Source organism: Manis javanica, chromosome 13, assembly GCF_040802235.1.
Source record: "Manis javanica isolate MJ-LG chromosome 13, MJ_LKY, whole genome shotgun sequence".
In the NCBI taxonomy this organism is placed as follows: domain Eukaryota; kingdom Metazoa; phylum Chordata; class Mammalia; order Pholidota; family Manidae; genus Manis; species Manis javanica.
In genome coordinates this window covers 72,598,818-72,622,399 of record NC_133168.1, presented here as the reverse complement: position 1 = coordinate 72,622,399, position 23,582 = coordinate 72,598,818, and the positions used below count along the sequence as shown (strand labels likewise).

The 23,582-nt window shown below is 39.7% G+C and overlaps 2 protein-coding genes across 9 annotated transcripts in view; one reads left to right on the top strand and one right to left on the bottom strand.

The window, feature by feature from the left end:
- Positions 1 to 10,634: 10,634 nt before the first annotated feature.
- On the bottom strand, positions 10,635 to 23,148 carry GTF2H5 (general transcription factor IIH subunit 5). Its single transcript, XM_037025982.2, has 5 exons — positions 23,131 to 23,148; positions 22,161 to 22,647; positions 21,829 to 21,886; positions 21,319 to 21,384; positions 10,635 to 11,076 (listed from the first exon to the last, which is right to left on the bottom strand). Exons 1-5 carry the CDS (start codon positions 23,146 to 23,148, stop codon positions 10,896 to 10,898), a joined length of 810 nt encoding a protein of 269 aa, XP_036881877.2. The 3' UTR covers positions 10,635 to 10,895.
- The window catches only part of SERAC1 (serine active site containing 1), a 70,584-nt gene continuing 69,301 nt past the window's right edge, over positions 22,300 to 23,582 (top strand). For 5 of the 8 annotated variants that reach the window (XM_073219837.1, XM_073219838.1, XM_073219835.1 and 2 more), the window contains exon 1: positions 22,300 to 22,439. The gene's annotated coding sequence lies outside the window, so the exon portion shown is untranslated. The other 3 variants (XM_073219840.1, XM_073219839.1, XM_073219836.1) reach the window with 3 other exon arrangements.

Below are 23,582 nucleotides of genomic sequence, written 5' to 3'. Positions count from 1 at the left end.
TCTCTTGCCTGCACTGGAATCTGAGCTCTGTGGCAGCAAGGATTTTGTTTTATCTACCCAAGCCCTAATCAGTCCCTAATACAACCTGTTTTTTAGATATGAATGAAAGGAAGATATTCTGGTCTGTGTTCTGTGAAACTAGCACACTTAGACACTGTTGGTGGCATTTTCAGTTGGTACTGTCATTTTGGAAAGAAACTTTAGAAACATATCAAGGACCATAAAAATATTGATATTCTTGAACCCAATGACTCTATATCTGGGAATCTTCCTTAAGTAAATAGTCCAAAATTTTGGTACAAGTTATTCATCACTGTACTATTTAGAAACTCAAAATACTAGAAACCACCTAAATTCCAGCAATAGGGAAATGGCTAATTAAATTACGACATGATATGAAGATACACTGCAGTCATTAAAATCTGTGATTTTAAAGAAACTATTGGACAACACAGAAATGTATATAACACCATCCGATACAATGGTTCCCTGAGGGTTGCCCCAGGACCTTTGCTAAGACTAGGTCTGCTGCTGGGATTGTCTGCGGCAGGCAGAGTTAACAACTTAAGTGTAAACCAGAATCCTTCAAGGGGAGTTAAAAGTCAGAAACCAGAGAAATCAGGCACAATTGCTAAAAAAAAAAAAAAGTTTAAAAAAACCACAACACAATCTTATAAAGGGGATCAGTGGTTGCAACAAAGGCAGAAAGGGTAAAAATGAAAGGACAGTTTGGCACTTGCTGTGAACACTGTTGACCTCTGAAACTCCAAGGTGGAAATGATTTAATGCATGGGGTCAAGGCAAACAGCAGTCAAGGAAGATGATACAAGCATAAGGGAAAAAGGACCCAAATTCCCTGTTCTGGGTTCAAAGCAGAGGGAATGGTTCTGGACTACACCATTTGGTGAAAGTAGGGTTCATAGTGAGCTGGGTTCTGGATTGAGCCAAGTGGGAGCTTTCTCCCAGGTCAACTGCCTGAATATGGGCTTTGGGAGAAAGCAAGTTCAGGGCTCAGTGGGAGAAAGTAAGTTGGCAACCAGGAGTTGGGTGGGGGTAGGGATGTCACAAGTCAGGACAGAAACTTACGTTGTTGACTTACATATCACTACATTAAAAGAGCAGGAACAACGAGAAGTCACCACTTGGGACAAAGTGGGAATGAGATGGGCAGAGCCTACGTCAAGGTACAGAATGGTTAAAGGCTGGTTTGGATTCATTTCTAGAATATGGTCAATCTTCCCTAAAGGCTTGGCTTGGGATGTTTCAGTGGGCCAGGGCATGTCCACAGAGCTGGACGGCACACCAGAGATTTGTAGGAACTACATCAAAATGCTAATTTGGCTGGGTTAGGGTGGTAAGGTGTGGCTAGTGTTTTTCTTATTTTTATGCTTTGTGATTCATTGCCTTTAAGTAGGAAATTAACATTGAAAAATAAGTGTGCATCTACTGACTCTAGATACAGTAACATGAGATAGATTGTCACACTTGTCTAAGATTAGCAAGTGAAGTGGCTTCCCTTACCTGGCACAGCCTGAGGGAACTGGAGAGATCTGGTACGCAGGAGTCAGTCCCCTTGCCATCCCGTCACATGCTGTCGTTTTCTTCTGTGGTTTCCAGGCCATGGTTTACAGCTGTACATGAGGGCATCCTACTGATGGGGTGAGCTGGGGCTGAAGTCTTACGGAAGAAGGTGGCTCTTCTTTCTTCACCCAGAGGCAGACCTGCAAAGGCAGGCACCTGCCACCTTTTCCAAGTCACACAGAAGCACTGCAGAGGGAAGCTCTGTAAAGTGGGACACCTCAGAATACAAATCCTCTTCTGTAGTATCTTTTACTAATGTTAACTTTGATACTCTTTCTTGGGTAGTCATGAGCCTGGCCTGGTAAATGTGTTATTTGTTCCTTTCTGCACTGGCTGACACTATAAAGCATCTTCACAGCAACACATCACTTGTTGTTAATTTGCAGGTTTCTCCCCAGAATTGCGATGGGATCAGAAGGGAGAGTTTCAGGCCACATGCTTGAAAGGCACTAGGTTGACTTAACAGCCACACACAGTGAGTGTTGGACAGACGCTTATGACCCTTTAATCTGCTACTCCTGTGGCCCGAGTGAGTTCTCAGATCCTCTGCTGTGTCCCAGTGGCTCCTTCATGGCATTTCCTCTCCCAGCTTTACGAATAATCTGGGCAACTGATTAAAATGTGATTCTGACCCAGTAAGTTTGGAATGAGCTCCCAGTGAGGCCACTGTGCATGCACTCAACCACTGGTTTGTTTGGGCTCTATGGCCTTCCAGAGGTTAGAAAGGATCTGGGACTCCCCGACTGGAGGAAAAGTCTTCTTCAGTAGACTCCTGTCAGGGCACCCTAAGAACTAGCGTAGCAGCCCCCAAAATTTAGCTTTCTGGGGCAGAGTCCTCTCCTGCGGGGAATCTGAGGCTGCCAGCTTCCCAAGGAGGAAGGTAGAGGGGAAGAGGGAAAGCATTCAGCTCATCAGATGGAGGTCATGGAGTCTGGGGGCTTCAGGAGTGCTGAGGATTCAGAAGAGCTGCTTGCCTGGGGACTGCAGGAGAGGACACAACCAGGCACTCCCTGTCCTTAAGGTGTAATTATTTTAAAATAACCTCAACTGGCTTAACTTCTTGTGCATCTGGAAGCCCTCCTACAGGGCTTTCCCACCCTGGCAATGTGTGGACCTCAAGACTGTTGTTAGTACTAATATTAAAAAAAAAACTTGAGTTAATACGTAAAGCTGCTTTTGCTCTTCCCAAATCGAACTGTCATGTGAATGAATACCTCATTGTATTATTCTGGAATGGTGGTATAAAGAATCACAAAACATAATCAACTTTTTTTTTTCTTATGAGCTTTATTAAGTACCCAACTGGACCAAATCTGTTTTAAAAGAACAAAAATCATTAAGATCTACAAACGGGTGGTGTTTTCCCACATTACTTGGTCCTTGTACTTTTCCCCCTCTAATTCAAATCTTCCAAGGATTCAACTTAGAAAATGTGGGCTATTCACTTTAGCAGAATTAGAACTCTAAACCTGTTGATCTTGCTGTGTTCAGTTATTTCTGCTGGACCTCTGTATCACTGAATACTGCTCCTTCTGGCTTCTACCAGCCTTTTATTTTCATTTTAGAATTCACAGTACTGATCTAGAAATCAAAGTATGTTAGACAGGAAGAGCAAGTACCCCTCATAAAATCTTACAACTTGTAAAATGTTATATTATATATGAAGCTCTAAAATATTTTTTGTGAATGTGTTCTTTGTTAAGGACAGTTAATTTAACCAAATATTTGGGATTAAATTAAATTTGGAGATTAAATTCAAGTTTTTGTGACTTGAAGATTCAATACTTATTAGACCCTTGCATGAAGAAGTATGTCAAGACATTTATTATATATATGTTTCTTAACTATACACTAATCAGTATATCAACTGATAGGTCAGTTGGTGTATTTGTGCATAGCCTATAATACAATTACCAAAAAAAACTGTTTTGGGTTTGACTTTTAGGGGGAGAGGGAAGAGTATGTATGCCGTAAAGAAATCAGGTCAAGAAACATGAGAATCAAATACTTGATAATGATGAGGAAGATGATACTCATACTGACTTTTTACCTTTGAAAGGTAAACTATTCAGTTTTATTCCATTTAAATGTTGGAAGACAAATACATGTTACACATACATAATACAACCTATTCACATGGTCAATCCCTGCTTCATTAAAATATTTTAACTTTTACTATTTCTCTATTACACTAGTCATGTTAATTACAGGAAATAGATAAAAATAAACAACCTGTACTCTCCCCCAAGGTGGAATTTTGGTTTTGTTTATAATTCCATGCTATTTTCTTTGCATAGATATATACATTCAAATTCACTGGTCTGAGTCAAAAGCATTTCAGTGAAATGTTAATCACTCTGGTAATCTGTATTAGACTTAACCCAGCAGTCGGACCCTGAAGGGAAAAGAGCCTTTGATGGAGAAAAGTGATGTCAGTATTTTTAGATACTAATAGATTACATACCTGTTAACAGTTGGCATTTTAATGAAGTTTAAGCACTTTAGCTACTAGGATACCACCACAAATGCTGGTGCCAGCAAATGCTCCTTTGCCAGACACGAGCTTCTCGGCCACAAAACTGAGGGTGAATAATATCAGCTATCGTAAAAGGAATAAAACAGGGTATGAAAAGCTAATCCATTTCACTTGGGGATTATTTTACATTCAAAAAGGATGAGGCTGTACTACTTAACTTTCTCCATAAATTAGATATTTCTCAATCTATTTATAGACAAAAATCTCCAAAATTTAAAGATTACAAATTTTCTTTTTACGTACCCACAGCACCCAAGCAGGTCTTCTCTGGTTCTAGCATAAAGCTGAACAAGAGGACAACCAGTTCTCTTCTGGGGACCAAATCCTAAGTCAGAGGGCTGCCTGATGAAAACAGGATCAGAATAAAGTGAATGTTCCCAAGGAACATCTGAAGGGATATACAGCAGTATGAAGGCCTTCATTTTATTTTTTATCTACTTAATCTGACTGCATGCTTCTGAAATTAGGGTACATACACTCCTGGGAAGTACCCTGTGAACAGGAGCTGGGAATCCCAGGATGCACACAGCGCATCTTCCCTGGAACATCAGTTTTTCTCAAAGGCTTAGAAGAAAGTTTTGGGAATGTTTGCACTTTGGCACAGGCACATGCAAGTAACTGAATTCTGCTTTGTGTTGAGGATCAAACCTGTCTTGTCGTATATATCCTGAGCCTGTTATGCATTGTCTGGCATTTAGGAGGTGTACAATTAAGTATCTGTTAAACACTTAAAAGAAAAAATGCATTTTTAGATACTAATAGATTACACACCTGTTAACAGTTGGCATTTTAATGAAGTTTAAGCACTTTAGTTACTAGGATACAACCACAAATGCTGGTGCCAGCAAATGCTCCTTTGCCAGACACGAGCTTCTCGGCCACAAAATTTTTTTTTTTTTATATAATTTGAAGAACATACTACTTTTCAAAGCTGATTGTATTTAACTGTTTTTTTCCCCTTTTCTGTTGGCTGCCCATGTCCATTTACATGGTTACTTCAGTTATGCTTGAACAATGTAACTCTCTTTTTTGGGCCACAGTAGGCTGGCCAATGGGCCCTTCCTAGGAAATCAGGTATTAGGACCAAGAGACCTTAGTCCAGCAGGAATCTTGAATGGACAGATAGGAACCTTACAGCCGGCAACAACCAAATTCCCTCTTGAATCCAAACGCTGAACCACAAAGAAAGCTGGTTCTTGGCTGGAAGAATGAAGATGTGCTTGCAGAGGCAGGAAGGTCTCTGGGTTTAGCTTATATGTGAAGTTCAGCTGCATCCTCCTCCTTGGGTTTTATGTGACACACCTTGATAACAAATTTCTCTTTTGCTTAATCTAACTAAAGTGTATTTCTGTTAATTAGAACAAGATACTAAATTTATATGGTGGTGAGGAAATTTTCAAATTGGTCAGTGCTTATGTGCTATATTCTGTAACAAAGTACACTATTTGCTTATTCAATCCTTAAAATGACCTCATGAGGTATTATCATGTTATTAACTGCATTTTACAGATAAAGAAATCAAGATTTAGAAAAGTTTAGTGATTTGCTTCAAATCACTATTACATAGCAAAACTGAGACTAAAACAGAGATTTCTTGGTACTAATAACCATACTTCTATGCTACACTTTATTACTTACTCAAACTGTAGGCACATTATGTACCAGAATATTCAGATTTAAAAACTTACAATGTAGATCTTCAAGGATATACAAAAACAGGTAGAAAACTCAAACACCAACGACACAGCTTCAAGGTTTTTGCCAATCTTGGTTCCTCTAAATGTCCACTACACCTGCCCCTCAACTGTGGTCACCACCTTCTGCTCCTACATTAGCATGGCACGTTTGTCACAACTGAAAAACCAAGGCTGGTCCATTAAATGAACTGCACATTATACAGATTTTCTTAATTTTTACCTAATGTCCCTTTCCTGTTTCCAGATCTCTGGAAGACTGCTTCACATTTAGTTGTCATGTCTCCTTAATCTCTTCTGGTCTGTAAAATTTTCAGTCTTGCCTATTCATTACTGACAATTTTGAGGAAAATACCTTCAATTTTTGTCTGATGCTTTTCTCATGTTAAGACTGGGGTTATTATAGTTTTTTAGGAAGAAAGCCACAGTGGTGAGGAACACTTCCCACATCTTTTTAGGGGTACATGATCTCAACATGACTTGTAATGTTAATCCTGATGAGCAGCTAAGGCAGTATTTTCCAGGTTTCTCCAATATATAGTTACTTTTTCACCCTGTCCAAATTTATTCTTTGGAAGTAAGTCACTAAATGCAGCCCACACTCATGGCAGAGGACTAAGCTCTACATGAACTGGACAGTATCTACATTAATTATTTGGAATTCTTCTGTAAGAAAGACCCCCAGTGTCTTTAACAGTTGATAATCACTGATCTAAGATGATAATAATGATCACTCCATACCTCTTTACCAGTAAGTGGTCTAGGGATGGGAACGTGTGAAGATTCCAGGGAAGATTTTTTTCCCTTGATAAAAAAGTTTTATCAGGACAAAGTTTTCCTTATTTTCTCTGCTAGCAAGCGGACCCCTCCATTCTCCTTGTTTAGGCTGCTGCTATGAGCATGTGATCCTTGGAGTGGCAGCCACCTCATTGTGACCATGAGGTAATAAGCCCGGGATGAAAAGTCAACATTATTAGGATAGCAGAGCAGAAGAGGGTTGCACCTCCTGGAACGATCTGCACCTCCAGACTTGTAGGACAATTAAACTTTACTGCTTAAGTCACTCATAGTTGATGTTCTGTTATTTGAAGTCAAAAGCATTTCTGATCTAGGTGCCTTGCCCAACTTTTTTCCAACTGTATCTATCCTCCACATCCAGGATACCACAGGCACTCCTTACTTTTTGAATTAATAAATGAAGAGCTGAATGAATTGAAGAAGCCATTAAGATAACCATAAAATACCAATAAAAATAGTGCCAGTGTATTTTGTAACTAGATTCTGTACTTCCATCTCTTCTTTCGAATACAGTATACATTCTGCCACTGGAGAAAAAATTTAGTGTAACTGCTTGATAGTGGTAAAAATTTTTGATATATGTTTACCAAGTACCAACTGAGATTTAATATATTACAGTTACTTACTAATTTTTAGGATTTACTCATAACCCAAAATATCTCTGGTGTGGTTGAGGCAAACAATGGAATACCTACCACACAGCAGTGAGAATTAAAATGCTGTTATGTCATGCAACAGCATGGATGAATCTCACAAATACAATGCTAAGTAACAGACACTAGACACAAGAGTACATGCTGCATGACTCCACTGTTATAAAGTTAAAAAATATGCAGAACTGACCTATGCTGTTTTAAGTCAGGACAGTGTTCACCCATGGGTGGGTAGTGACAAGATGGTGTGCACTTTTCTGTGTGTATTTACACTTCAATTAAAAAGTTCCCTAAATTCAGCTTGCAAGTTTCTACCTTTAGCATCTTACTGATAACTTTGGGAGATAAACCTCTTAAGCCATGCTTATTTACAAACAGCACAAAATGGTTTGCTATTTTTAGTAAAATTTAGACTGAGGAGAGGGGGAAACTAGCTTATTGTAGGAAGTCTCCAGTTTATGAATACAAAAATGTTTGTATAATAGCTCATTTGCAAATCAGTTGTTATAAACTATATTTTCCTATAGGTTTTAGTGTTAGAATAATGGCTAGGGTAAAGGCCACCCCATAAAAATAATAATCAAGCTGAAATATTCTAAGTTACCATTAAATAGGGCATATATTACCTCTGTAATATATATACAAGACTGAAACAGCTTTCAATAATAAACATAAGAAGATAAAAAACAGTTGGGATTATATTCCACTTTAAATTCATATTAGTAAAAATAATCTAATGGTAAGGATGTGGAGAAATAGGAACACACATTGCTGGTGTGTTGTTAACTGATTCAACTATTTTGGAGAATAATCTGACAAGATTTCTTGAAGTTGAAAATGTGCCTGACCTGTGATCCAGTAACTCCATTTCTGGGAAATAACTGAGAGGAACACCTGTACCAGTGCAGATTTAGATAAAGGTGTTTGCCGCAGTACTGTTCCTAACAATTGCAAACCACTTAAATGTCAAAAAGGAATAGACATGTACATTCAAAGTAAATAAAAGCTATAATGAATGAACTACATGTGTAACATGGATAGATCTCAAAAATAGCGTGAAAAGAATTATAGAATGATAGTTTACATAAAGATACCACTTATGTATCATTTATATTTAAAAACACACAATACTATGTATCTTTTATGGATATGTACTAACATAAGTAAAAAAATGTGGATGATGATACATCAACGTCACGGTAATACTTGGATCAGTAGAGTTAAAAAAAAAAGATCTGTGGGCAAGGAAGAACACAAAGGTAACTTAATTCTAAAAATTGTTTCATTTCAAAAAAATAATCAGAAACAAATACAAATGTTCATACTGAGTGGTACAGATGTTATGTGACTCAATTTATGTGTGGTTAGATGTTTTCACACAAAGAATAAACATAATGAGGAATTTGGAATGAAGGAAAAGGCAAGATATGAAATTAAAAGCCCATGGCTAAATTAACACACTGAAATGCATTTTCTAGGACCTATATAGTTCCTAGGAGCAGTCAACTAATTAGTTCCTTAGCAATGTCCACAAGATTATAAAATAAAATAAACAATAAAATAGTTTAGGAGAAATTGCTAAGGACTGAGGTTTCTCCCCAGCCAGTTCTGGGCCCTCAATTATTATGCTAGCTTTGGTGTTCAAAGTGCAACCTGCCAAACAGCAGTGCAGACATCACTTGGGAGCCTGCTAGAAATGCAGAATGTCAGGCCTCAGCCCAGATCTGCTCAAGGAGAATTTGCATTTTAACAAGATTGCCAGATGGCACACTGAAGTTTGAGAAGGCCCAGCACAGAGGCAGTCCTCAACAGCGTATCTGCTTAAATCATGACAAAAATAGTTTATTCTGGAAATTTTCCAGAGAAGCTTTTGAACCAGTCACCCAGTATAGCCATAGTTAAAGGTTTAAACATTCACAGAACATTTACTTTTAAATAAGGTAGCTCCCACTAACACTTGCAAGATGAATTGTAAATTGTAGCTGCAAATACCACATAGTTTAATGTGTTTCATAAGACCAAATAGCTCCTCCATTCCATGTCCTATGAGAAGTTCATCAAGATTTCTGTGAATTTTTCATGGCACTAAATGAATTTTGTTTACCCCTATCTCACAGTCCTGTCTGCTGTTTTTCTGAATGAGAAACTCAACTTCTCTTCTTGATTTAGCAGTATTATACACACCCAAAAACCTTACTGGGGGATGACTGAAATACAAGATTCAGTAACACTTCAGCATGGCTGCAAATTCTAAGGAAATGTTATTTTCCTATTCAACAAATTGAGTACTGTAGGTATCAGTAACAATTATTTGTACTGTTATATGGTAACCAAAATTGTGTGGACTGACTTATATGGTGGGAATCAAGGTAAATATATGCACCTAATTTTGGAAATTTCCAGCTTTAACAATGCATGTATAAGTGAGTGAAATGGTACTTGGGTGCTGTGAATAAATATACCATAGAAACAGTGACTGCAATGGGGTATGGGGGGGGTGAACGACACAATAATATGGGTGAATGTAGTAACTACATTGTTTTTCACGTGAAACTTTCATAAGAGTTTACATCAGTAATACCTTAAAAAAAAATTGCAAAAAAAAAAAACTGTAAGAAGCCAAGTAACCTGGATTTGATACAATTCCACGTAACATCATGACAGTTGTCTCTTTGGCAAAATTTTCATCAGGAGAACCCATCCTGGCAACACCAGCTTCAGAAAGGGAAGCAAAGCCCTTACTGGTGTTACTGTTTCTGCCTCCAATCAGTCACAGAGCTATAGGCGATATATTTTAGCCTAATCATATCACTTCCTGCCAGACTGACTTTGTTGTTTCTATCTGTTCTATCTATTGGTCCTGTCTTTCCTTTTTTAGCTAAATTTAAACAGGGATTCTCACAGGGAATTAGGCACAAGTGAAACTGATTTCCTAACAAAAGAACACTTGTCCTGGAGGGACAATGGTGACAACAAAGTGTGAACATGAAAATGTAAGGCTGCAAAGCAGCATGTACCTTCCCAACTGGTTGTTTCTAACCCTTTGCACTTTTGAAGAAGTTGTACTTTTAGAGAAATGTAAACTGTAGTTCACATTAATGTTAGATAGTTCTCTTCCCCATCTTCTTCACCAGTGGAGCTGGCTGGCATGTATATCATTTGCAAGATATAAATGTTACCAAAGCTCCAACCTTGGCATAGTTTCCGGGACAGTAAATCTGTGAAGTTTCTAATAGAAACAAAACAAACCACACCCACATTACAAGCACAATTATTAACAGGAACAAGCAAAATAAATACCTAGGTTAGAGGCACTGAACAATTTAAAAGCATATTCTATTACATTCTTACTGTATTAAATAAGAAAACCACTTACATTTATATTTTAATAAAGGATAGTGAAAGCCAAACTACAGCCAACGGTTAGAGCTTTTTTTAAAAATTCTAGGGTACATGTACTGAAAAAAGAGGAACAAGAAAATCAGTGCAGGGGCTTTTTTCTGAACAAATGACATCAGTTTTTCCTTTAGCATGCTCCTTAGCAATTCTCTCATCAGTAACATAGGATATTGAATGGTGATATTTTCTCATGTTTGTTATTTATGATTCCTAAGAGGTCATTATTTAATATTCTCACTTTTGGGTGAGAGAGAAAGCATTCTGGTCCATTAATTCACCTACTCGCTCCTGGAGGACATTAACCAACTCGGCTATTACGAAGACATGAGTGTCATCGATGTCTTGGATGATGAACTTCTTCCCCAGGGCATTTGACTCATCCAAGTGCAGCAGAAACTGCTTCATGGCAGGGTCGCTGCAGAGAGAAACACATGATGATGAGATGACTCTGTGTCAAATTATACCTGAGTGATTAGAATTGAGTATGCAGAATTTTAGAAAGTTCTACACTGTTACTCAATTCCTCACTCCCTTTCTGCCTCAAGTATTAATGATTTGTAGACATAGCTTCAATTTAGAAGTTAGTGGAAGATTAAGAGAAAAAAGCCAATGGTAAGATGTTAGGAGTAATTTGTCACTGACAAGTGAAAAAGTAATGGTCAGAGCTTTGTAGTTAACAGGGCCTAGAAACATAGCTCCCTTAACTGATTTTTAAAAATGAATTTCCTTACTTGTCCATGACCATTATATTTAAGAAGCCAACAAACTTCCACTACCTTGACAGGTAAAATTAACTTACAAAGCAAGTTAAAACTTAAACTTTTAAATGTAAGGACCACACTGAAAAGGGCTGAGAAAGACTGGAGGGGTGGGGAGTGGACGCAAAGGTAGAAACAGGGAAACCAATTAAAAGGTGACTGTGAAGGGGGGAGCCTAGTAAACATAATGTTCTTCATATAATTGTAGATTAATGATACCAAAATAACAAACAAATAAATAAATAAAAGGTGACTGTGGTAATCCAGGTGAGAGGGTAATGGTTCAGACCTAGGTGGCAATAGTCAAGATGATGGTTAGTGGTTGAATTCTAGATATGTTGAATGTAAAGTCCATATACTTTGCTGAGACTTGTGCTTTGAAAGAGAAGAATTAAGGAGACTCCAAGGTTTCTGATTTGAGGCAAATGGAAGGATGGAGCTGCCTTTTGAGATGAGGATGAATGTGGGAAGAACAGGTTTGCTGGTAAGATCAAGAATTTGGTTTTAGGCATGTTACATTTGAGGCCCCTACTGACACCAATGAAGAAGTTGAGTAGGATGCGGCACATACAATTCTGGATTTCAGCAGTGAAGTCCACATGGAATAGTACATGTACTTCATCAATATGTAGATGGTAGTTAAAACCATGACAAGGAAGTAAGCATGGCTACAGAGAAGTCCAAGAACCAAGCCTTGGACACCCCATCAAATGGTTACGAAGAAAAGGATGTAATAGCAAAGCAGACTAAAAAACAAGTGATGAGAGACAGGAAGAAAACCTGAAAAGTCTTGGAAGCTAAGTGAACAAAGGATATTCAGGAAGAGGAAGTGACCAACTGTATAAAATGCTATTACCAGGTAGAGTTAAGATGAGGACTGAGAATTAACTACTGGATTCAAAAAGTTACTTGAAGAACAGTTTTGGTGAAGTCTTGGGAGAGAAAGCTCGACTGGAGTGGGTTAATCTTCTATGAAGGAGAGAAATTAGAGAAAGTGAATATAGACAAGTCTTCTAAGAAATGTTGCTACAAAGAGCAGGAAAATAGAGTGGGAGCTGGAAGGGGGTGCTAGATTCAAGATTTTTTGCCCTTAATGGGGAAATTATAGCATGTCTGTCATGCTGATGAGAATGAACTAGTAGAGAAAGAAAAATTGATGGGGCTAGAGAGTCAAAGTGCTGAAAAGGTGTCTGAGGCAAGAGGGGATGGGATCCCGTTCCCAAGTAGGGAAGCTGGCTTCTGACAGGAGAATGGACAGTTCACCCAGAGTAGGAGGAAAAGGTTAGAGGATATGGGCGCAGATCCATGTGATAAAGACTTGTGGATGGTCTCTTCTGACTGCTTTTATTTTCTCAGTGAAACAGCAAGCAAGCTAATCAGCTGGAAGTGAAGACAGGGAAGTTTGTTGAGGTAAGAGAGTTGAAGGTATGACTTTCCGTATTTCATCCATTCAGAGCCTATTTCCCCCCCACCCCCATTTTAACATCTCTGAAACTGGGGAAGTCTTACAATCAATGCATGGTGTAACTGGCAGTGATTTTTTTTTAGAACTATGTTATTTTAAAAATTGATGAAATCTTAAATTTATTAGGAAAGTGGGAGAATGTAGCAGTAGGAAATGTAGCAGGTTGGTTAGCAAAACTCAAGGGTCCAGTTGAGTTTAAGCAGTCATGAATTTAAAGCAAGCCCCATTAACACGTTTGTCTGTTTTTCTCCAGCCATGCAGAGCTGTGGAGGAAAAGGTTCAGAGCAGGTGGAGAGCTAGACTTAAGCAGATTTGGCTGGTGTGAGGAAAGAGTGGCCAGGGAGTTGAGTGCCTTTAAGAGGACAAGTACGCTAATGGGCTGTGGAACTAAGCTGGTGAGGGGGAAAGGGAGGATGTTGGGATGGTGACAGGGAAAAGGTGGGAAAAACAACAGACTGGAGGTCTGGTGGAGCTCGGGTACAGAGGGAGAGAGCTGGGAAGACAAGGCGGTCAGTTAGATGCCTGAAACGGAATTTGAAGGGATGGCAGTTGGTAGGGACAGACAGGTCTGACTATGTAAGTGAGAAGCTGTGACAAGGTGGAAGGGGAGGTCAGCGGACAGGAAGGGCTATCCACGCAGGTACTGACATCGCTAAGAATCTGACAGGAGAGCTCCTGAAGAGTGACAGGTATCCTTTAAGGAAAGGCCTTCGAAGAAAGACTTGGGTGCTTGTAGATGATTATAAAGAGGAGGATTAGTAGGTTAGTAGTCTAGTCTTATGGCATGAGATTCAGAACTGGTGGTTTTTGTGGAAGTGGAAAGGAGAATCTCTGGGAGGGGCAAAGAAGAGTATGGTAGATAACCTATCCCATTTCTTGGTCCAATGTTACAGGAGGTATTAAGAGAAAAAAAAGGTCACACTTGATGTCTTGGGGGAGAAGCAGTGTGATCAGGAGAAAACCAGGTTTTGTTAATAGCAAAAAGGAAAAGGTGGCCAGGGAAGGAAAAGTTAAGAGAAGAGGCTGAGGATATGGGGGCCTCTGATATTGACAGTTCACTAGCTTCTAGAGGGCAAAGTGGAAAGGACTCGGAGGACAGGCAGTGAGAATGCAGATGTACAGAGCCTTAGATAATGAGTGTCAAAAGGATGATGGCCTGGGAGGCTGCAGCTCTTTGAGTGACTGAAAACAAGAAAAGTAGGTATAAGGGGTAGGAAAATGAGGGTCTCAAGGCAGATGAAGACATGAGCCTGAAAGGCAACACTAGCCAGTAATGGATGGGAGAGAAAGGGGGGTCTTTTAAAAACACAGATAATGTGATAGTCACAGATCTAAGCAGATACAGATGATACATTTCATATTTTCAGCAATTCCCTAATACTAGTAATTACATAGAATTAAAAACTAAGGAATTTTTATAAAGCAGTAACACGCTATGCACTGAAAAATCTCATCGAGAACAATTCATCAGTTATTGACAAAAAGCAGGTTGTAGAACTTAAAAAGACCTTAAAGAGCAATTCTAGAAGGAGCCTGGGGCAAGGAAGCAGGTTTAATAAGATTCTTTCAGATGATATTATAGAAATGGAAATGAGGCTATGGATGGGAATGAGGAAATGAAAATACTATAGGAGAAATAGGACAGGGAAACCAAAGCTTCAGCTTCTTTAAAACTGTTTTTAAAAACTCAGTTGTTTGCCTACATGTTTCCTTGCCCATACACATATAAAGGGGTGGAGAATAAAAGAAAAGCAATTTAAGAGTGAACAGATGTGGGGGATAGACAAAAATCCTCTGCTCTAGTGCTTTACACTAGGCCGCTTCCTCCTGTCCCTGCAGTTAAGGGACAGGGAGGGCTCATCTCCGTCTCCCACGTGGTGACCCTGGTGCCCACTTCACCTTCCAGGCCCTTTTTTGTCTGGGACTGAATGAGGCCCTACAAGAATCTCAGTATTTTCTATTTCAGTATTTTTCTCAGTGTTAGCTTTTATATTTTCTATAAAAGTCACTCAGAGGCTTCTTAAAAGGTTATCACTTTACTCAATAGCAGAAACAACTGTTTTTTGTTAGCCCTTTAAAATAAATATCAGGTCCAGTAATGAGGACAAATATGGACATTATAAAAATTGCTGTCCAAATGTGATGTATTATCTTGTTACTGTTTGAGCTCCGTGCATTCATAGATGACACCAATTTACTCTAGTGATTAGATGCTGTAACAAGCATAGGAGATAGCAAGGGTTAAGTGGTGATGAAGACTAATACATCTTCAGAAATCTTTCAGATGAAATAAACTTGCATCATTTCAGTGAAGTAAAAGCTAACCAACTCAAACCTGAGTGTCAGGGCACTCACATCTTTGATTTGAATGACACCAATGTTTTAAAAGTTTCTGGCTTTTATATACTATCCTTGCTATGTTAGTCATCTCTTTTAATACTTGCATATATATCAAAATGTTTTTCTTTAAAACTGCCTTTAAATCAACTTTTAAGTTTAACTTCCTCTGGTATGAATCACCAGTCATCTTATGTCTTATTTTTTTCTCAAACTGGTCAAATAAAAACTATTCTTATGTTCTATCCCCCCAAAATTTGTGTTCTTTTACAAATCACCTTGAACACCATTGCAAGGGTTCCCCCCATACCTGGGAAACACCACTGACTGACAAGTGAGATAACTCAGACAGTGACGGGTCAGTGAGACACTGAAATAACTACAGCTACTAATCACTTCAATCACACTTTTTGAAAGGAAACATAAAACAGTCTAATTGAGTTCTCAAGCATGTACCTGAAATATAATCTATAATGACCGAAAAAACATTCAACATTTCAGGGACATTTTGTTATAAAATGCTGAAGGCCTGGAATCTCTCTCCTGAACACAGGGCTATTCTACTCCTACATGTGTCGAGAGTGTCTCTGGGAGAACCTGCTGGCAAAACCAAGTGCCCGTATACATACACATACTTGAGTAAAAGTCCTGGAATCAGGGGTAGTGGGCAAGGAAAAAAATGTGTTTGCCCTGGAAATGTAAAGGGCAGGTATTAATCAACTCTCTCCTAAAGAACCTTAGTATAGCTCCTATAAATGATTCTAAGAAGTATTACACCATGAGAGATCTACTAGGATGACATAGTTAGCTGTAAACAGACCACAAAATTGGTCAGTTGCAAAAAGGTGTCAACACTCTTCATCCCATTAGAATGATAATCTTGGCTTAGTCAATGGTTAACTATCCTTCCTAATAATAATTAGCTAACAGACACAGTTACTAAAAATTTTTTTTAATATTTCTCCATAAATTCTGTATGTCCTTGGGAATAGGATGTTTCAGAAAATTGCTGCTGAAATGGTTTTGTTCATTTAATTTTATTTCTCATTAATAAGGATTTCCCAAAGTTGTTTACTGAAATTGGGTTTTGTCCAGCTTGAAATATGGGTCCCTATATTAGGGTCCAATATACTGTAGGTACTTAATAAATAGTTGTTAAATGAGGAGGGTCTTAAGGTAAAGGGTGGGCAACCACAGGGAACATTAAGTTAACCAGAACAACAGGTCATTCTCCCATACCACTTAAATGTTTTTAAGTATCTTAACAGCTGTATTATTTGATTATAAAAATGTCACAATCAACACTTTATTAGCATATTCAACTTTTTACATTTTTATCTGCAGTGTAGGATAAACTACTAGGAATGGAATTACTGTGTTTAAGCATATAAAAACTCAAAAAAATGATATAGAAGCTGCTTTTGAAGACTGCACTTTTGTCATCCATGTTGGCAGCTTGGTGACAGTTTTTTCTAAGAACTACAACTGGAAGACAACAGTCACTTCATTAAAAGCTATTTTGATGTAACTTGCAAAAAGAAGTCTAGTGTACAAACCTTTTTTGTACTGAAACTTGCATCAAAGTTATCAGAACCTATTCTTGTCTACTCTGATTCTCACCATGGTAACACAGAAGCTCTAAAGGAACATTAACAACTGGGTATTCGGGCTGAAATTACACTCCTTGACTCAATTCTTAACAAAATGTATTCAGTAAACAAATATTTACTAAGCACTCCCATATATCTCAGGCACTATACTAAGTGCCCAGGAAACTTCAGTGAATATGGCTCTGCTAAGAGGCAAAGGCTCACGAGAGATATAAATGCTTTCAAAGAACAGAACAATGGTAAGACTGGTTTTGCCTTAGTTCTTATTTGCTTCTCATACACAAGATTAGAAGACAAAATCTATAAGGATTAGCTGGTCTAATGATAACTGTTTCTCCAGATTCTTTGCTATGATGCTGTGAACTGGTTGGAATTTGTGCCTCTGCAACAAACCTTCCTTGCTGAAGCCCCCACCAAGCCAAGTGTGACAGCTGTCACACCAAGAGGTCTGCTCTTACACCTGGAATTGCACACAGACGTTTGCTGGCTGTATGCTGCTGATACAGCTGTGGTTGGCCAGATCCAGGGAAATGCTTGGTGTGAGGCTGGCAGTTGACAATGGTGAATCCTACAAAGAAGACGTTTTCACCAATCTCATTTTGACATAAAACTACAAATTTATAAATAAAAAACTTTAGCTTTAGATTCTGGAATTTGATAAGCCAGCCTTGGGAGGAAAGAATCTCACCATAACCAAGTACCTTGAATTTTCAATTTGCCAATAGCTGGGCCTAAACGGCCACCATTATAATCTGGTTTATGTGCTTCTTTATCATAGACTCAAAACCACTTAAAAGGAACTGACAGATGTGGAATTTAAATACGGCAGTACGATGAGCCACTCTACAGGTGTTATATTGACTCCCTTCTTAAACTAGGCTATACATCTCTGAGAAGTATTCTGTTGGCTGCCTGGACCGAGTATGTGGAACAGCAGTATCTAGGCTACTACAGATGCCCCTGTATGACCATGTGAATGGAATTTGGAGAATCACTGAGACAATGGAAGTAGTGTTAGGGGATACCTGAGGGTTTGCCTGTTAATTCCGTATCTATCAAATTCTGTACTTCAATACACCTAAATACTTCACACAATCTATGGATATTATGAAGTAATAAACAGACTTATGCTGACACTATTACTAATGATCTTCTCTTTGGCATAAAAAAAAATATATATATATAAAACAATAACAATACTATACAGAGCAGTAATGGTAGTATACCTCCATTCAGGTTCCTGGACCCGATTCCAGCATGTGTTAAGTATATGAGAGGGGGGCAACACCAAGCAATTCTCAAACACCAGCAGGGTGTTGGAGAACTCAACTCAATTCTGATGCTATCTGCCCAGAGAGAGCAGCAGATTCCCCAGGTTAAGGGCTCTGTCCTATAGGACTGCCCTCCACCCCCTACTCAGGATACCGGGCGCAAGCCCCAGGCTGTTACCTGTGCTTCTGACCTATGGGACTACAGATCAGAGATTACCACAATCTCTCCCTTGGGTTCGATTAATTTACTAGAGCAGCTCACAGAACTCAGGAAAACATTTATGGTTTACCAGTTTAATAAAGGATACCATAAAGGATATACGAAGAGATACATAACGTAAGGTCCCAAATAAAGGAGCTTCTATCCTTGTGGAGCTTGGGGCCTGGCTCGGTGCCACAGGGAGGTGGTTCTGGTATCCCAAGCTTAGAAGCTTGGTCTCTGACTGAGCAGAGAATGATAAGCTCTTCTTAGGGGTTTTGTGAGGGCTTCATTGCATGGTCATGATTGACTAAGTTACTGTCCATTGGCTGATTCAACCTCCAGCCCTGCCCTTGGGTCCAAAAGTCTCACTAACATGACAAAACACCCATTTCACCTTTAAGACTGCAGTTTTCAGGAACTGTGGATGAAGACCAAATACACCTGGGAAATATATTTTGGCTATATGAATGGCCATGCCTTTTATGAATCTGGTATTTCTTAGGCCTGGAGTCTTTTTGGAGGATTTGTATCTTTTGGAGGACAGTTACCCTTTTGAAAAATTGTGTCAGCTACACTTTAGAATTCACTTTGAAGGGAAAAATTAAAATTTTGCAAGGGTAGCATCAATCAGTAAAATAAAATTTAAGTAGTTCTGGTGCAAAACAATTCCCACTAGCAGAATTGATTATCAAACAGACTGATTAAGTGCTTCTCAACCTTTAAATGCATTTTAACAAGATCTACTGTATGCACAATTCTGATTTAGTAAATTTGGGGTGAGGTCTGAGATTCTGCATTTCTAACAGCTCCAGATGATGCCTTTGATCCTAGTTTGGGAATTCGGCAAAAGGGCAAGGCAGCAAAGGGCCATTAGAGCTCGGGCAAAATTCAGAGGCTTGGTTGGTACCACAACAGACCAGGCCGAGAGGTCACCCAATCAGGAAAGGAAACTAACACTTCAACTCCTCTTTGTCCTTAAGGCTAAACTGAAGGACTACTGCTGAGATTTTAATGAGTCTCCCAGAGTTTTGCCCTTTAAAATGTAGTCCGGCCATCATATTTTTTCAAATTAATGTACAGGTTTAATACAATCCCAACTACCACTCCAAAATGATTATATTGGAAATAAAATTATTCCAAGATTTCTCAAATAGGTAACAATGGAAAGAAAAAAAAATGGATGTGGGATGGGGCTGTAGAATGCAGAATGGGAAGCTATGTGATAAAGGCATCATATATCATTAGTAAAGGGAATAAATGGTGTTGGACAATTATTCAGTTATTTGACACACACACAAAGAGCTAATTTAGACTCTAACTCACAATGTGCCCCTCCTCCCAATAAATTCTAGATGAATGAAACTTAAAAAGTCAACAGAAACAAAAATAGGAAAACCCTACAAGAGAAGTGAATATCAAATTGGGAGGTAAGATGATCAAATTTAGGAGAAATGGAAGAAACAGAAGGGAAAAAAACAATAGCTCTGTGTGTGCATTCTCAGTGTTAAGAAATAATAATATTAGAAGAATCACCAGGAAATCTTTCTATTAATTATGACAGAGGAATAAGGAAAATAAAATACAAAAATTAGCCTGGAAGTGTTTTCCAAAAGAAAACAGCACAGTGTGTTTAGAACTTACAGATTTAAATCCTGTCCTCTTTCCTTTCCCAAAACCTCTACGGCAATTTATTCTTATCAACAAACATTCTAGTCTCTCACATTAAAACAAAAACAAGAACCAGAGTCCCTACCATATTTTTAATTCAGCTACCAATCCATTTCTCTATTCCTTTGCTCATCATCACAACAAAACTTCTCCAGCCTCCACTTCCTCTTCCCTTTCCCTTTTCAAATACTATAGCTCATCTGGCATCTATCCCACCTCTCTATTAAAACAGCTCTCATTAAAACAAAACAACCCCCCACCCCAACACACACACAAAAACCCAGTGACCTCGGGCCCATCTTCACCTTACTCCATCTCTCAACACACTTTGACACTGCCTACTCACCTTCATGAACCATTCCCCCTCTTAGCTTCCCTCCTACTTCCTGGCTGTTCTCTTAATTGCCTTTGTTGGTGTTTCCTCTACCCAAATTTTAAACCTGCTCGATCCATAAAGCAGTCCACTAGTCACATATCACTACCGAGCACTTCAAATGTGGCTGGTCTGTGAGATGTGCTGTAGGGGTAAAATTAGCTTTGCATTTGGAAACTTTGGTGTGAAAAAAGATTTAGTACAATTTTGAAGTCTTAGTATGGGCTTTGAAGACTCTGTACATGTTGAAGTACTTTGGTACATTGGGTTAAATACAGTAATCTCAGCTGTTTCACTGTACCTTTTTAATATTACTAGAAAATACAACACTGCGTATGTGGCTCACATTGTATTTCTACTGAACGGTTTATACCAGGGGCCAGAAACATAGTACTATTTTCAGACAATGGGAGTGTCCACAAGGTAGGATTCCCAGATGACCCATAATTACTGGTGGGGCAAACAAGCAAGTGGAGACTGAGGGAAATGGTTCAGCAGTTCAGTTTTCAGACTGCATGGCAACTAAGCCCTACATTAGCTTGCTTTGAGAAACTCAACTGTGCCCATTAAGGTTTCTAGTTTCTTTTAGAAACTAGTTTTTGTGTCTAACTTAAAAACCTTCGACGGATTCTCTTTTTTCTTTTTTAAAGACCATAGCTTGTGATGGCTAAGACACCGGCAGACCCCAATACTCTAGTCAATCCCTGTTAGTCTGACAATACAAGCACTGTTCCTCTAAAGAGGGCATATGTAAAAGAGATGCTGCCCCACTGTTGGAAACAATGCCAGTTGTACCAACTGGACAGAGACACTGAAATCTGGCAAGAAACTCAGCAACAAAAGTGAAGTTGAGAAACCTCAAAGACTTGATTTGTTCAGACCTTAAAGCAAAATAAAAAATGGACAAGAGGTACACATGTAAATCAACTTAGAATATTTAGACTTAAAACTCTTAAGTATGAGAACTACTAACCATTCTATCAGCACTCCTTTCAAGACGTTGACCATCTCTTCCCAGGTGCAGATGACCTTAAAAATGCTAATAAAAGGGATAAGGTGACATAAAATTCAAAGGCATCAACTTCAATATACTTTGGTGATTCATCTCTGAAATGAGACAAAGTATTAAAAGTCAGTATTAAATATTTAATCTATGAGACATAAGACTAACATTAAAAAAGTTCAGATATTCTTATCTTTAACACAATTGAGTCTATTAGAATATTAATGCATAATTCTTAATTGCAAACAAATGAAAGCAAGTGCCTTAACGCTACACCAGTGTGCCCGACCCAAAACAGTAAAAACATTTCCCTTCTACCCAGGAGTATGATAAAAGGTAAAATACTGAGAGGCACGAGTCACAAAATAGTTGCTCTGAAGGGAGCCTTACAAATTATAAGGTGAGTCCAACCATCTCCTTTTACAGATGAGATTTACCAAGAGTAAGCCACAGCTCCTAGCCAAAAAAAAAGGTACAAACCAGGTCTTCAGATCTTGCGTTCCTTTACCAAATAAATCACGTTGCCCCAGGATCTGAGCTGGAAGGAAAAGAACCCAACCAGTGGACGCATACTTAAACAACTTGGGCGGTGGGCAAGCAGCGCCTCCCCAAGGAAATCCACAGGTCATTACTACGGGACACCCTCCCGGCCTCGTCAGGAAGGGCCTGCAGAGGGCTCGGGACCCCGCCCTGCACCCCACCACCCGGACGACAGGCTCCTGGGTCTTTCTTCCCTCTCCCCTCTTTCTTCGGGAACCCCTTCTCTTCACGCACCCCACTTTCCTTCTTGCTCGTGAGTCGTCGCCACGCACCTCTGCCGTGCAAAACCGCAGCGCCTCGGAGTTGCCGACAAAGTGCGCCTGCGCCAGCGACGCTCTCGCGCCGGCGACGCTCTTGTGGGTGGAACACGCCAGCGGGAGGCGGGGCGCGGACTGGACAAAAGAGGCGTGGCGTGGGGGCGGGATCACGCGTCGCCTGTCGCCTGTCACCGTGTAGAGGGCGCGGGCTGGGATCCTCCAAGAGGGTGGGCTCCCCGCCGACCGGGTCCGCGGTGAGCCGCTGGGGGCGGGCCGAGTCCGCGTGCCTGGCAGGTAGGAAGGGGAGGCCGGGCTCGTGGGCGCGGGCGTTGGCGAGTCCACGCTCGGCGGGGAGAAGGGAGGGCGGCGACGGGGCGCCCCAGCGGGGACGCGACCCGCTGACCCTCCGCCGGCGTGAGGACCTCCCTCCGATCCTCGGAGCCCGACTCTTTTTTCCCTGTCGCCGCCCGCCTCTAATTCCTCTCCGAGGCCCAAAGGGCACCTGCCGGTACCATTAACCGGCCTGGTAGTCACGGAAAGATGATGACAAGAAGGAAACTGTCCTCATACAAGTCGGAACCTTCCAGAGCACAGTTTCTAGCACTGACCCTGGAGTTTGAATAGATTGAGTGCTGATAGGTCTTTAAGCCAGGTAACGGTCTTAAAGTGATAGACCCCCAAAGGGTTCTAAAATTAATCCCTTCCCCAAATTCTGATGTGTAGTTTAATAGAGCTTTTTCTTTATTTTTTTACCAGTGGAGATAGGAGGTTCTTGATTTCTGTTCCTTAGGTTAAATTGTACTTCCCCAATTAAGCTCTGCTGCAGATTTTTAGGTCTTGTGTGCATGTCATTTGTTTAACTCCTGCTGTCACTTAAATCATTTCCCTCCTGTTGGTTTACATTGTGCTCGCAGCGCTCTCTCTCTCTCTAATCTGCCCCAAAGTTCTTCCCAAAGTTATCTTTTCTTTGCTTTTTCTTGCATACATTTGCCTCCTTGACCATCTTATCAGATTCTCTGTTGAACTTCCACTCTCCTGCTTCAGGTGCTGGCCTGAGGCCTAAACATTATGACCTGTGTGAGTAAACAGCTCCTCTCAGACTGAACCAGTTCTTATCTTGGGGTATGCCAGTGGGGAGATGAGGCACTAAAACCAGTTAACAAGAAGGTATCAGATGGGGATGTGATAAAGAGTGATTGGAAGGGCTACTTTGGTTAGAGGGTGTCAAGAGAGGGCCTTCAGAGATCCCAAATCATGTAACTTAAGTAGGCAGTGGGGAGAAAACAGCTCTCCTGAGAAAATGATTGTAATATTTATCTGGAAAAGTCAACTAACAGCTAAGAAAAGTTTGATACAGAGGAGTAATGCTATCAAAATATACTATAAAACTACTGCATTTAAAACAGTATGACAGTAGTACAAGAGACAGATCAATGG